Below are 14524 nucleotides of genomic sequence, written 5' to 3' on the forward strand. Positions count from 1 at the left end.
TGGGTATGAACTGGGATATCTATTCCTATAATCCTTCTTATCTGCTTAGCTGCACTGTGTTTCTGGATGCGGAAACCGAGGTTCCGGCCTGGGGTCACAAAACATGAGGGCCTCTCAGGTTTCCAGATGTAGCTCTGTCTTCCTCCGGGTCTTCAGGCCTCATTTCCTTTCTTCACCCCTGGGCTGAATGCCAGTCCTGGCTGTGAGACTGGGAAAGCCACCGCCTGACTCAGGCGCTCAGTGGCTATTTCCGTCCGTGAGAAGCCTTCATTGGCACAAGACTTGGGAAACATCCTAGAATGGAAAAGAAACTGGTCGTGGTTCCTTTAAGAGTTTTGCGGGAACGCGCCTGATCTTTTGTTTGGGCGGCGGCGCGCGCGTCAGCGTCAACGCCCGCGCTTGCGCACTAAGGGAGGCCTGGTCGTCTTCTGTGGCGGCAGCTTAGGAGCCCGGTGGTGGCGCGAGCGCCTGCCCGGCCCTCCCTTCCCCTCCTAGCCCCGGTTCCCCTCGGTTCGGCGCGCCCCGGCCCCACCCCAGCCTATCTGATCCTTCACATCTCGGCTCCGGCCGCTCGCTTCCGCCGCCGCAATGATGATGATGGCACTGAGCAAGACCTTCGGGCAGAAGCCCGTCAAGTTCCAGCTGGAGGACGACGGCGAATTCTACATGATCGGCTCTGAGGTAGCCCGCGGCGCGTTCTTGCCCTCCCCGGCCCCGGTCCCGCGGGAGCCCCGGGGCGGGTCTGTGCGCCGGGAGCGCGCGTCTCCATTCATCGCGGCGGCGGCGGCGGGCGGGCGGGCGCGTGCTTGGGACTGCGGGGCGTGGTCTGGTGGGCGTGGCCGGGCCGGCCCCTACTTGATCTGGGTTTACTTACCCATTTCAGTCGCCTCGGACGCTATCTGCTGCCAGGGTTTAAGATACCACCGGACTTGCACTAAGTTGGTACAGCTCCAGCCCGACGCAAAGGAATGGGATCTTATGTTCGCCCTTGTGGCTCCTGGGGGCGGAGTGGCTGCACTACTGCCTTTGAACCTTCTGAGATGTTGGAAACCTCAGGGGCACTCCCTTCCGTTGCTCCAGGCGAGGTCCTGAAATCTCGGGTGGTGAACCTGAGACTTAGAAAAGGCCCATCCCCTTTGTCTTCATTTCCTCTGAGGTGGGTGGTGGAGGTGTTTTGGCCTTTGTTTATCTGAAGAAACTGGTTGGGAGAAGGATGTTTGCTTTGGGGTGGATAAGGCCCCAGTGCTTGGAATTGGATCTTTCAGCAATTGAAGCAATTGATACGTTGGTTATCTGTGAACTGATCCTGAATTATTACAAGGGAAAAATCTTAAGGATTCTTTAATCCTTAACTAGAAGTGGCAGGGCTTTGTTGAATCAGCTGGACGACTGACTTTAGGAAAACCCTACAAATGGCCCATCAGTGGGGATTTGTACTGAGTATATACATATTTTTTGCAGCTAGCCCTGTTCTTTTAGTTCTCACAGCAGTCTTGAGCTATTTGATTTTCCTTTAAAAAAAAATTAAAATGGGGGGCCTCCCCATGTTGCTCTGGCTGGCCTAGAGCTCAATATCCTTCTGCCTCAGCCATCACAGTAGCTAGGATTAGATATGCAGTACCATGCCCACCTCTTTATATTCTTTTTTGTTTTTAAATTGTAGATAAAAAATTCATATGAGCAAATATCAAGCAGTAGAGTCTCTTGTGTAAGGAGGTAAGTGCCAACTCTGGAGAGCTAAAGTCATTACAGAATGCCGAGGATTACCTCTCCTTGCAGTGGTTTTCAGTATCATATACCAACATTTCATTCATGTTGTTAATTTTTTATTTTTTTGACAATTGAACAGTGTGATGAATGAAGCCTCATACTGGTTACGCCAAGGTTTTTAGGACACCCCCATGATTCCTGTTGTTGCTGTATCAAGTTATTGTTGTCTCATCAGAACTTTAGTGTTTCCACTTTTCACCAGTTTTTTAATAAAACAAAAAGAGCAGGATACAATAAACTTTACATGTTGTCACTTTAAATGCTGTTGTTCCAGGAAGAATGTTCTGAGGACATGGAGTCATGTCTATCCATCTCCCACGGCTTAGAATGGTCCTCAGCAGGGAGTAGGTATCTGTATAAATGCAGGGTGTGAAAGGCAGTTGAGGAGTTTCAGTGTGTGATATTGGGCAGGTTGTTTTAAAGAAACCTATACCTGATCTAATGAATGAAAAAGGAATCTGTTTGGCCTGGACTCTGAGAGGATGGTACCTTTTTTGGGTATCAGGGATTGAACCCAGGGACGCTTAACCACTGAGCTATATCTTCAGCCCTTTTTATATTTTTATGTTGAGACAGGGTCTTGCTAAATTGCTTAGGGCCTGAGCCACTGGGATTACAGCTGTGCGCCACCTCACTTGGCGTAATACTTTTGAAAGGAAAGTTCTCATTTTTTTTTGATGGAGCAATTGAGAAGCAGCACGTGGCAAGGTGGGAAGAAAAGCACTAGAGGCTTAGGTTCAGCCCTTCCTTCTGTCTTTGGGGATCCATCCTAGGGCTTTGTGCATGCTAAGCACATGCTCTACCACCAAGCTCTGTCCTCAGCTGATATCTTCGTTCTCACATGTATAATGAAATGTTGAGACTAGATGGTCTCTAAGAATCAACCCCAAATGCATTTTAGGTTCTAGAAGGCTGACTTCAGTCTTCTCCTTTAGCCCCTTCCCACCTGGTCTTTTCTGTTAAGTGAGAATAATCATCCTGAGACCCAAATGGAGAGGCGGTTTACTCTCTTGGACCCAGCTTAACAGTCACCAGGTCTTTGGAGTTGAGGGAAGGGTTTAGGTAATAGCACTATTTTCCAGTAGATCCTGCAATATTAGTCCTTCACCTTGGAAAACAGGCATTATATTCAGAGTGGTAGGCTGGCCAGAGCAATACAGATTGTGCCTGTGTGACATTGTGGAACTGTCATCAAAGAGTATCTGCAGTCACTATGAGTATGTGTCACTGTTTTCCCATCTTCTATAGGCAGCTAGATATACCAAGCCAGAAGCATAGAGCTAAGAGAACTCTAAGAAATCTCAAGTCCAGCATCTTCATTTTACATTTAAGGATCCTGAATCCAGAGACGGCAAAGCCTGGTTCAGGGCAAAGCCAGGAAGGCAAACCTCAGTATCTTAAGTTTTGAAGGGACCTTGGAAGGTGTGTAGGGTCTGAGAATCCTGCAGAACTTTCAAGGCAATCATGGTAGCCAGTATTGTCAACATATTTTCAAAAATCTAATGGAAACTATACTTTTACCCTTGGATGGTAACAATACGCATGCCAGATAGCAACAAGATGTCTATGTTCTCTGTCTGGCACTGAGGGACTCACTGTGTCTTTGTCTTTCTCTTATGATGTTTAGGAGCCTTGGTAGTTGATCTTCCCTTTATGAAACATGGAGATATGCACTTTTACTAAATAAATATATACTATTCTGGGTAGATAGAATGGGAGAAATATAGAAGTGCACCTTTGTAGGGCAAGTTCAGAGTTGCTAAGCATATAATTCTAGGATGCAGTTGAAACTAGCACCTGGTACCCCATCTGTGGCTGTCTTCTACAATGTGACTCTGAAGCAACTGTTTCTGAAAAGTTGAGACTATGGGGTATCTTTACACAAACTTTAGGACTAGCTTTCTTTTCATGAAAAAAGTTACTTTCTATATAGTACAAACTGAAGCTATTGTTTGGGGAAGTAATGATTTATGTGGCAGCCTGGTGATTGTCAATAAGTGATTTTTAACTCTTTGGAAAATTCTTTTGGTATCCTCAGTTTGGGTTTTGTTACTAAACAAAGCAACCCAGGCCATGGGGAAATTACCATGCATCTGTCTAAAATTAAAAGACTTTTCAGTGTTTATTACATCATAAAAATATCAAAGTCTGCTTCTTAAAATAAAAGAAGGTCAAAGAAGCTTTGCGTTTATGGAAAGTACCAGAGATCCTTATTCTAAAATCAAATCACCATGAGCTTCTTGCTAAACTCTGGGGTCTTCTTACTAAGCTCTGGGAGCCTCCCTTGTAGACATCTGGTCAGACCCTTCGGAACTTGATTCTGTTGTCAGAATGCACAGATGCAGGCCAGATGTGCACTGCTGTTGAACCCTTGATGTCAGCAGAATGTGTTTTATTGCTGCTGAAAGCCTGGCGCCTGGGGTCCACCTGAAGGCCTGTTTGTTGGACACTCAATCCAACAGATCATCTGCATACCAGGACCCTCCCCTTCTACATGGAGATGTGACCCTCATAATGAGCCTTCTTGCTTTACCTCATAGGTGGGAAACTACCTCCGTATGTTCCGAGGTTCTCTATACAAGAGATACCCCTCACTCTGGAGGCGACTAGCCACTGTGGAAGAGAGGAAGAAAATAGTTGCATCGTCACATGGTAAAAAAACAAAACCTAACACTAAGGGTGCGTCTTCACGAGGGTTTGTAAACCTGTTTCAAAACCACTCGCTTATGTCATGAAGATAAAACGTTTTCACTCCAGTGTCTTCACTGCAGCCTTGACCTTAGCCAAGCAGGAGCATCCCAGGGGCAGGGCTGCCCTCTAAGCACACATGCAGCTCAGGTGAGAGTGCAGCTCAGAGAGCTATTGGTTATCCATTGTCAGGTATTTTCAGCTGGGCCAGTGGGGGTTGAGGACCAGGGCTGGGACAGTAGCAGGTGCTGTGAAGACATGTTGGTCTCAAAACGTTTTAGGAATGCTGCGATGCTCTGTCATCTGCCGTGGGCATATTGCCATAGTCATCCTCCATGCAGCCCTAGTGGCGGGTGGTGGCCCCAGCCCTCACTCCCCTCTGAGGCTTTCACTGCTTGCCTCCCAGAGCACATCCATCCCATAGCACTTCATTCCCCCAACAGCCAGTGTGCTAAGCTCATGTGCATGTCCCTGCTCAATGTGGCCTGCCATGTGCCTATTGCTTACTAGGTGAGCTGCCTGACACTAGTGAAAGTAGCATGCTTCAGTCCATGGCAGCTCTGTGTAGGGCAAATATGCTCTTTAGCCATTCTGAGGGCTCCATTGGAAGTCATATCCACAGGGACACTGGATGCAGTGTGCCATGTGACAAAACTGCTTCCCGTTTGGCAATGGTGCCTTGTAGAGAGCTGCCCTGAGTCTGAGTATGTGCATGTGTGTGTGTCCACATGTGAGAGGCGTGTGTGTGTGTGTGTGTGTGTGTGTGTGTATGTGTTGCTTTGCAGTCTGTCTTGTTTGGTTGCATCTGTAAGTACTGCTGTGGTTTTGCCCGCTGTGGGCAAACTCAGGGTTCTTTTAACACAGGAGCCGGAGCTGCTTTATATTTGCTGTTATAACATTTCCACTCATTTGCTTAAAATGGTTTTTCCTCTGTGTTCCTTCTGCCCCAAGTGGAGCATCAGTCACTAATGCAGTGACTTCCTAGCTTTGCTTTTCCCTCGGCAAGTCCCTGGTGAAATCTTGGTGATGCTTCTGCCTTGTGCTTTGGACATACCTTCTCTATAACCAATTGATTCCAGGAGAAACCAGACTGGGCCCACATACAGGTAGCAGCTCTTGACCAAGGTTCCCTGGAAGAGCTAGAGGTCAAGTTGCCTAGAATCTCTCCTGTTTTCCAGATAGCATGACAATACTTGCTTGGGGACAGAAATTTCTGGTGTGAAGCAGCTCTTCCCAACTCTCTGGGCTCTTGTTTTAAAAGAAAAGTGTTCTTCATCTTTCACTCCATCTCCCCACCTTGCTTTGTTTTGTGAATTGTGGTGGTGTCAGACCTCTTCCCACTGGGGTGTTATTCTGGAGCCTTCCTGAGTCCCTGAGCTGTATTGTAGCCCTTAGTGCTGCAGCTGCCCCAAGTGCTTCCTTTGCCCCTGAGCTAGTGCTCTGGAGAAAATTAGTCTAAATCAATCCCAATGGAGGCTTTACTCAGTATGACTTCTAAAAAAAAGCCCTCCATCCAGATTACCCGTTTGGAAGAGGCCAGTGTTCAGCAGTAGTAAGTTTGACACTTTGCTTTTCCCACCTCCTGCATGTGAGGACCTTGATGTGCTGTCTCCAATTGGCTGGCTGCTGTTTACTGCCACTGCCAGCAGGGTGACCACAACCGTGTCTTTCCACTTACAGATCATGGATATACCACTCTGGCCACCAGCGTGACTCTGTTAAAAGCCTCAGAGGTGGAAGAGATCCTGGATGGCAATGATGAAAAGTACAAGGCTGTGTCAATCAGCACAGAGCCCCCCACGTACCTCAGGTAATGTACTCCTGACCCAGGTGTACTCCAGGGATACCTGCAGGGATTCTTCTCATACTCAAGAACAGGTTGGGGTGGAGTTGAACTGAAATGTCTTTCACCACTTTATCCACTGAGCATACAATTGTCTAAGTTTCTTCTTTGTCTCTGGATTTCCTAAGAAGCATAGGCTAAATCTTGAATTCTGGAGAGTGGTCAGGAGTGCCTTGAACATGGGATTCATTTGTCAGAAAAACAGTGGCTCAGATAAACTCACAAAGAAACAATATATTTGAATGTTTAAAAACTTAGAATCTTTTCAGAGACAATTAAAAAGGCTGTGTAATTAGAAATTTTGTATGTTGTATTTAGTCTATACATCCAGATTTATTTAAAAAAATTTTTTTTGGTGGTGATGCTGGGATTGAAACCAAGGCCTTTGAGCACATGTTCTACCATTGAACTCCCAACGTCCAATAGATAAATACAGGATGGTTCAGACCTGGAAATACAAGAGGTACACAAACACTGGAAGACTGTTTGTCCTCATGTTTAATATTATTTTTTTGAGTGCTGAGAATTGAATCCAGGCCTTTGTTCAGCTAAGCACATGCTCTCAGTTATACCTTCATACATTCACTGTAATTTAAAAAATTCAAATAAAAAAAAAAACAAAGAATTGGGGCAGGTTTGATAGAGCTGGCCACACTTTCATTCTGGAGATAGCTCTAAAGATAAGTATAATCTTTTTATAAAGTGTTAAAACATCAAACTTTTTTTTTTTTTTTTTTTTTTTTGCTGGTTTATTAGTTTCTCCCTGGGAGTTGTCCTAGGGAAATAATTTAAAAGAATAAAATGAATACATAAACCCATTATATGTACAGAGATGTTTTTTGAAGAGTAATGAATAATAATGGAGACTATGGAGCCTTTCAGTTATGTTGAGACAGGGTCTTGCTAAATTGCTTAGGGCCTGAGCCACTGGGATTACAGCTGTGCGCCACCTCACTTGGCGTAATACTTTTGAAAGGAAAGTTCTCATTTTTTTTTGATGGAGCAATTGAGAAGCAGCACGTGGCAAGGTGGGAAGAAAACCACTAGAGGCTTAGGTTCAGCCCTTCCTTCTGTCTTTGGGGATCCTTAGGAAGGCCAGGTATTAGAAACTGCAGCCACTTGAATGGACTAGAACGTGACCTTTCTGAGTCATGATTAAATAGACTCTTCAGCCATCTTAGAAGTGGCTCACTTGAGTGAGACATGCAGAATACAAGATTGTACCTACTTATTTTATGCTTTCTTCTCTCAAGAAAAAATGTGCTTATATACACAAAAGCAAAGAACACTAGGGGGAAAAGGATTATTGTTCAGAATTGTATGGCTGTGGAAAATCATTTCTTTGTAGATTTTCTCTCAACTCTGCTATTGAATTGTTTTTGATTCTCCCCAAGAAGAGTGGCATGCATCCAGTCTGGCTAGTTTTGTAGACGTGTGTTCAGCAGATTCTTATTCCCTCAAGGGATGTGGTAGAAACATAAAGATGGCTAGACTTTACCAGGAAGACATAGAAGGAAATTATGTACATATGGACAACACTTTTAAGTTTGCACAAGTCAGCTGGAAACCTTTTATGGAGTGTAAACAGAGTCTTGATGATCATGTCATCTGAGGACCAGCTGAGTGAGTAGAATCCTCTTAGCCTGGAGGTCAAGATAAACAGGGGTAGGAGATGTCAGAGGTTTAAGGGAAGCAGCTTTGACTGGCTCCACACTATTCGGTCAGCCTGACAAGGGGCCTGTCAGCTTCCCCACCCCATCACTGGACAGTTTGGCAGAGGCGGAATGCCCCCTCCTGGGGCCTCTGGGAAGATCTTGCATGAGGAGCAAGGTAGGAGTTCATGACTTAGATTCTTGCATTCTGTGTATGACTAAGTCTGTTTTTTATATTTGTTATGTCTGTGATGTGTAACATCATTTACATTGTCTAGTTAAGCTGACTGGGTACTGTAAATTTCTCCCTGCTGCCACCCACACTCAAGGGGTGATCCCAAACCTCAGCATTGGGAGTATAAGTGGCCACAGCTTTAGGGAAAAAAAAACCAACAGTTAAAGGACCCAGGGCCGAGGCAGGCCTGGCTACTGTCTTTGCCCTTCATCACCCACGGGAAGGAAAAAGGCTTATGTGTTACTTTCCCCAGATTGCTCCTTGAGAATGCTGTCAAGTGGTTGTCACCACTTTTTCTTAACAGAAAGTTATTGCAGGAGTCATTTGTGCAGATATAAGGGTGTTAGTAAGGATATAAAGGTGAATGACAAACTCATTGCTCTCTTGTTGCTCACCTTTTTGCCAGGGAAGATGAATACACAAAGAACCTGAGTGCTCTTATCTGTCTAGAACTTCAGTGTAAAACAGTTTTGGGAATTTTCTCAGTCATAAAAGTACCTGGAATTCAGAGAAAAGAATGAGTCCTTCATGGGACATGGGTTATTTAAATTACCTTGGGTGTCACTTTGTAAAAGGTGTTCACCAATCCATCTTTTCACCTCCACTGCTCTGGAAGCTCAGAAGCCAGAAGACTTGCCAAGTTCATCTCAGGATGCCTGGCATGTCTTAAGTCATGGTCTGTTGGGCATGGTGGCACAAGTCTGAGGTGCCACTTACTTGGAAGACTGAGGCAGGAGGCCGAGGTGGGAGGATCTTTTGAGCCTGGGAGGGCCAGCTGTGCTACATGAGTGAGACTGTCTTTAGAAAAAAAAAAAAAAATCACAGTCTAATGATATCTCTCCCTTTTAACCCTGAGGACTTTTAGCCATGTGCTGGGTAAGTCAGTTTCTCACAAAACTCTTGAGACCTTGTGATGGGGTATCTCTGTCCAGCCTCTACCACTCCTTTGAAAGCTCATAGAGCTGTTATCCCTACTGCTACTGCACTTTTCCTTAAACACCCTTTCCTCCCCACAATGAATCCCTCCATGAGTCAGTGTTTAAAGCTCCGCTGCAGCATCCACTCCTCTGGAAAGCGTTCATTCCCATAATTAAGGACATACTTCTGTGGGAGCCAAGCCTAGCATGTAGCCATAGCTATGGGTTAGCACCAACTCATGCTCTGGACCATGTCTAATGCTCCTTTGCACCCTTCCCTGCTGTACAATGCTAGTGAGAGCCTGAGGAACAGAGCCCTGTAGAGTCAGGGTATACAGACATCCTTCATAGGCGGGAGCCTAGCAGCAGTGTAGCAGGTGTCCACGAGTAGAGGACTGGTGAACAGAATTAGTCTCCTAGTCTTACAGGGCTGGGGTGCTTTTTCCTGTGTCTCTCCAGGGAACAGAAGGCCAAGAGGAACAGCCAGTGGGTGCCCACCCTGCCCAACAGCTCCCATCATCTGGATGCTGTGCCATGTTCCACCACAATCAACAGGAACCGCATGGGCCGGGACAAGAAGAGAACTTTCCCCCTTTGGTGAGAAAATGCTGCCATGTAGATTCCATGTCTGTTCCTCAGTGACTTTCAGTCCCCTTTCCAGAGAATACTATGCTGTGACATTGTGTTTTTCCCATCATGCTACATTGCTGCCTCCTCCTCCTTGAGAGACTATTTTTCCCTGACTCCCAGGACTTGTCCCTGGCTTTCCTCAGGCTCCCTGGCTCTGCCTGTTTTGATTCTTTCACTTTTTTCCTCCTCATTTCTCCAGTATCTCGGGCATCTTCCCAGGAGTTCAGTCCTTTCCTCTGCCCTCCGTTTTTTACAAGCTGGCCACTGCCAGTCTGTTGTCCACATGACTCTCACTATATCAGTTCCCTGTGACTGCTAGAACTAACCACCATTAACTGGGTGATTTAAAGCAGCACAGGTTCTATTCTTTTGCAGTTCTGTAAGCCAAGAATCTAAAATTATTTCACTAGGCCAAAATCAAGGTTTGGGCAGAGCTGTGTTCCCTTTGGAGATTCTAGCGGCAAATCTGTTCCTCGTCTCTTCTGGCTCTGGTGGTGATCATTTCTTGGCTTATGGCCACATCACTTCAGTCCTTGCCTCCTTGGTCACATGGCCTCTCCCTTTGTGTGTGTGAAAGGTCCCTCTGTTTCTTCTTAGAAGGACACTGATATAATATAGGACCCAGCTGGATAATCTCTCAGGGTCCTTCACTTAGTCACATTTGCAGTCTCCTTTTTTGGGCCCACACGAGGTAATGGTCACAGGTTTTAGAGATTAGAACATAGATATCTTGGGGAACATTTTGCAGGCTTCTATCCCCATTTTTGTCTCTGAGGCCCAGACCTCCCTGACCACCACCCTTATGTCCTTAGCCAGGCACTTGGTAACTGCAAACTTCTCTATGTGAGATTTGGTGTTCATCTTTCCCCTTGCTCAGGCCAAAAGCCTTGCATTCTTTCTCATCTCCTTCCTTTTTCTCACACCACAAGTCTAGTCTTTGCAGTTTATTGCACAAACCCCTGAGTTTCTGGAATTGGGCCACCCTTGGCCAGCTTCCTTTCAGGTCTCATGGGAATTTGCAGCAGCCTCTCCTTTTCTCCTCGTTTTGCATTTTGAACTCTGCAGTCAGCATGGGCCTCTGCTTGGACAAATTTTATTGCAGCTCAAAGAATCCTCCAGACTCCCAGTTACACTCAGAGCAGAGGCATGAGTTCACCACCACCAGCCAGGCCAGCAGAGGCCTGGTCTGGTAGTGGTGCTACTGTGCTGTGCTCTGCATCACTCACCCTGCCTCAGAACCATCGACCTCCTTGTTGCTCCCAAATGGCCCAGGACTGTGCCTTGCACTTTATTCTGCTGGAGCTCACTTTTAGCAGCATCGGCAAGGCTCATCCTTACCCCACTCATCCTCCCTTTTCCCCCATTCCCTTCTTTTTTCTTTCTTTCCTACCTTCCTTCACTTCTCCCTCCCTTCCTCTCCCTTCCTTCCCATTTCATATTTGAGTGTCATCTCCCCCTTGCAAGTGGGCACTCCTCTCTCCAGCATTCCTACCCGTTTCCCTGTCTGTGTTCCCCCAGAGCACTCATCCCTTGCGATTGGGAGTGTTTTCCTCATTGGTCTGTCATCTGTTTCCCTAGCTCTCTGAAGGCAGTTCACAGTCTGAGAGGAAGAAGACAACTGAGGCTTCTGCTCTATCCTGTTACCAACATGCCTGCACTGTCTTTTTCCTCTTTATCTTCCTAAAATACATCAGTTTCTTGCTCAGAATCTTCCTGGAACTCCCTCAGGGCAAAGAGCCAGATTTCGCATCCTGAAATGGAGAACTGTCATCACTTTGACACCCATCAGCTTTGTGGTGTTCTCCAGTACTACTCTCCCATGTGATCTCTCTCTACCTTCAGCAGTCTGTTTGCTGCTCCCTTTGCAGTTCATCCATTTTCCTGTCTCTTGGCCTTTCCTTGGGTATTTCCTCTTCTGGAAATGCCCTTCTACTTTCCCATAGTTTTCTTTGAATGTTCTATTTGGGGCTTAAATATTCCATTAGAGTACATCTAGACCTTGTTCCACTTTCAGAGTCAGCAGCTTCCTGTCCCTTCCCTGTGCATCCATGAAGTGTGCATCTCTACCCTGTTGCAGCATTATCTGCAGACAGGCGGATACTTGTCATTTATGGCCCCTCCAGTCCCTATTCGATTCTGGCCTTGGGACCTCTGCTGGACTCACTCATCTGTGCTGCCTCAGTGTTAAGTGAAGGTCCTTATAAGAGGTGGTCTTTCCCCTCCAACCCATTTACAATGATCCAACAGTACAGAGGAAAGCAAAAACTCACATGCTTGGGGCCACAGGCACAGGGATGCATAGTTTCCTGGCTGACTGCTGTTGCCATTTCACTTTCAGCTTTGATGATCACGACCCAGCTGTAATCCATGAGAATGCATCCCAGCCTGAGGTACTGGTGCCCATCCGGCTGGACATGGAGATCGATGGGCAGAAGTTGCGGGATGCTTTTACTTGGAACATGAATGGTATGTGGGTGGTTGATTTGGGCAGGACCTTATGTGCAAATAACTCCTTTTCCCACCATCTGCTGTCTGGTGGATTTTGGACCTGACATTCAGAGCATTGGGGCATAGTTCTTAAGGGTGTGGACTCTGAGTTCATCCTGGTTCTGCCACAGTACCCTATTCCTGTGGGCTAGGCATGTGTCTTAGGCTGTTTTCTGTTGCTATAACAAACTACCTGAGAGTGGGTAATTTATAAAGAAAAAGAGATTTACTTTGGCTCATGGTTCTGGAGGCTGGTGTGTCTGAGATCAGGCAATTATAACCTGTCAGCTTCTAGTAAGTGCCTCATGCTGTTTCAACTCATGGCAGTACAAGGGGAGGTGTGTGAAAGAGACAAAGCAAGGGGTGGACTTGCTTTAAAACAATCCACTCTTGTAGTAATTAAACCAATCCCACAATGGTCAGAACTCACTGGAAAAAGCCATTCATCCGTTGGTAAGATCTCTAACTCTGTGACCCAAGCACCTTCCACTAGGCCCCACCTACCAACCCTACCGCATTGAGGACCAAGCCTCAACGTGAGTTTTGGTGAGCATAAACCATATTCAAATTGTAGCAGTATATGAGCTTCAAGCTCCTTCACCAGATGAGCTTGAGTAGTTAAAGGGCCCTGGCAGGGCAGACTGCCAGTCCCCAAATGACAAAGATGCTGCTCAAACAGGGTTTAGACACCTGGCCCTTCCCATACCTTCCCTTCATCCCTGTTCACCACCCTCTTTCACAAAGCACATGTGTGTTCTCATGCCTCTCTCCTCACCTCTTCAGACATCTTTAAGTTGTGGGCAAATGCCAGCTCTTCTTGAGGTTCTGCTATTTCAACAAAACTCTTGGTATAAATATAGACAGGTTAAGAGGAAATATGCCCTAGAATGTTTAGGGTGCTTCTCCCATTTGAGAAGGAGGATTCTGTATGTGTTTACTTCTTTATATTTTTTCTAAATTTGTCAGACTTTTTTGTTGTTTCCTTGTGATGCTGGGGACTAAACCTGGGACCTCATGCATGCTAGGAAAATGTTCCACCACTGATCTAAATCCCAACCCTTCTGTTAGATGTTTTAAAATAATCATATTACATATATTCAGACAAGAAGCAGTATCATTTTAAGTAGATAAAAGTTTAAAATTACCAGGATCTCATAATTAATATTTTTAGTTTTGCCTTTTCTTTTTTGGTCATTTCTGCATACATGTATTAATATAGTTGTAATTACAGCATAAGTATTGGAATTTTCAGGTTTTTTTTCCCATTTATAAAGACCTTCCTTGTTTCTTTCATCTTCTTAATTGGTGCAGAATTTTCTGTTGAGTTGAAGTGTCTTATTTTCCTGGAACTCCCCTGTTGTAGATGTTTCCATGGCAGATAGCATATTCATTTATGACATTTCTCTCCCAGAGGGGATTTCCTAAGGAGAATGTGAGAGGTTGTTGCTATGTGGCTGTCATGAGCTTTCTGGAAGGATCAGGCTGCTTCCTTCTGTCATTCCCAGACATTTGGCATTCCAGATCTGAGTTCAAGGGCCTTTACTCAGTTCTGGGAATAAGTCTTGCAGGCCAAGTTTCAATCTTCTAAAGCCCATAGATTATCTAGCGAGGGAGGACATTGGCAAGGGGTTCCAGGAGATTGTATTGAGTATAGATGGTGCAGATACATATCACTGATGAGTCCCCTGCATAGGGCTAAGGCAGATGATGAGTACTAGGCCACTGCTGGTGCTACACAACATCCGTTCCTTGCTTATCTCAGCTGGCCTTTGTCATAGTTTATATTAGCTTCCCATTACTATAATAAAACTGAGGTAATCAACTTATAAAGAGATAAGATTTATTTTGGCTCACAGTTTTAGAGGTTTCAGTCCATAATTGGTTGACCCTGTTGCTTTGGGCCCATGGTTGCACAACATTACATGATAGAGCAAAAGCCATTCACCTTGTGACAGGGAAGCAAAAGATAAAGGACAATCCACTTTGAGGTCATACCCCTAGCAATCTAAAAACCTCCCATTGCCCCCTACCCCGTTTTTTGCATTTTTTGAATTGATAAGTTATAATTAAACAATGGTGGGATTTGCTATGCCATATTCATACATGCACATGGCCACCTCTTTTAAGTTTCCACCATCTCCTGATAATGCCATTTAGGAACTATGCCTTTATTGGGTCTTTAAACGACATTCCAGATCAAAACTATAGCATAGTTATTTGTTAATTAATTTATTTCCCTCTGTATTTCAGCCTCTTGAGGGCAGGGACCTTATTTTTAGTTTTTTAAAATTTTTTGTCGTAG

At 45.4% G+C, this 14524-nt stretch overlaps 1 protein-coding gene across 2 annotated transcripts in view; it reads left to right on the plus strand.

Moving 5' to 3' along the window:
• Positions 1-36: 36 nt before the first annotated feature.
• Positions 37-14524, plus strand: part of SMARCB1 (SWI/SNF related BAF chromatin remodeling complex subunit B1) — a 33216-nt gene continuing 18728 nt past the window's right edge. The window contains exons 1-5 of one of the 2 annotated variants that reach the window (XM_081283573.1): positions 37-681; positions 4311-4422; positions 6139-6268; positions 9565-9702; positions 12074-12201. In XM_081283573.1, the coding sequence (XP_081139699.1) occupies positions 589-681; positions 4311-4422; positions 6139-6268; positions 9565-9702; positions 12074-12201 (601 nt within the window). In that variant the 5' untranslated portion in view covers positions 37-588. Of the gene's footprint in view, positions 682-4310; positions 4450-6138; positions 6269-9564; positions 9703-12073; positions 12202-14524 lie in introns of both variants that reach the window. The other variant, XM_081283572.1, reaches the window with a different exon arrangement.

Source organism: Spermophilus citellus, assembly GCF_964194105.1.
Source record: "Spermophilus citellus genome assembly, chromosome: 3".
Classification (NCBI taxonomy): Eukaryota; Metazoa; Chordata; class Mammalia; order Rodentia; family Sciuridae; genus Spermophilus; species Spermophilus citellus.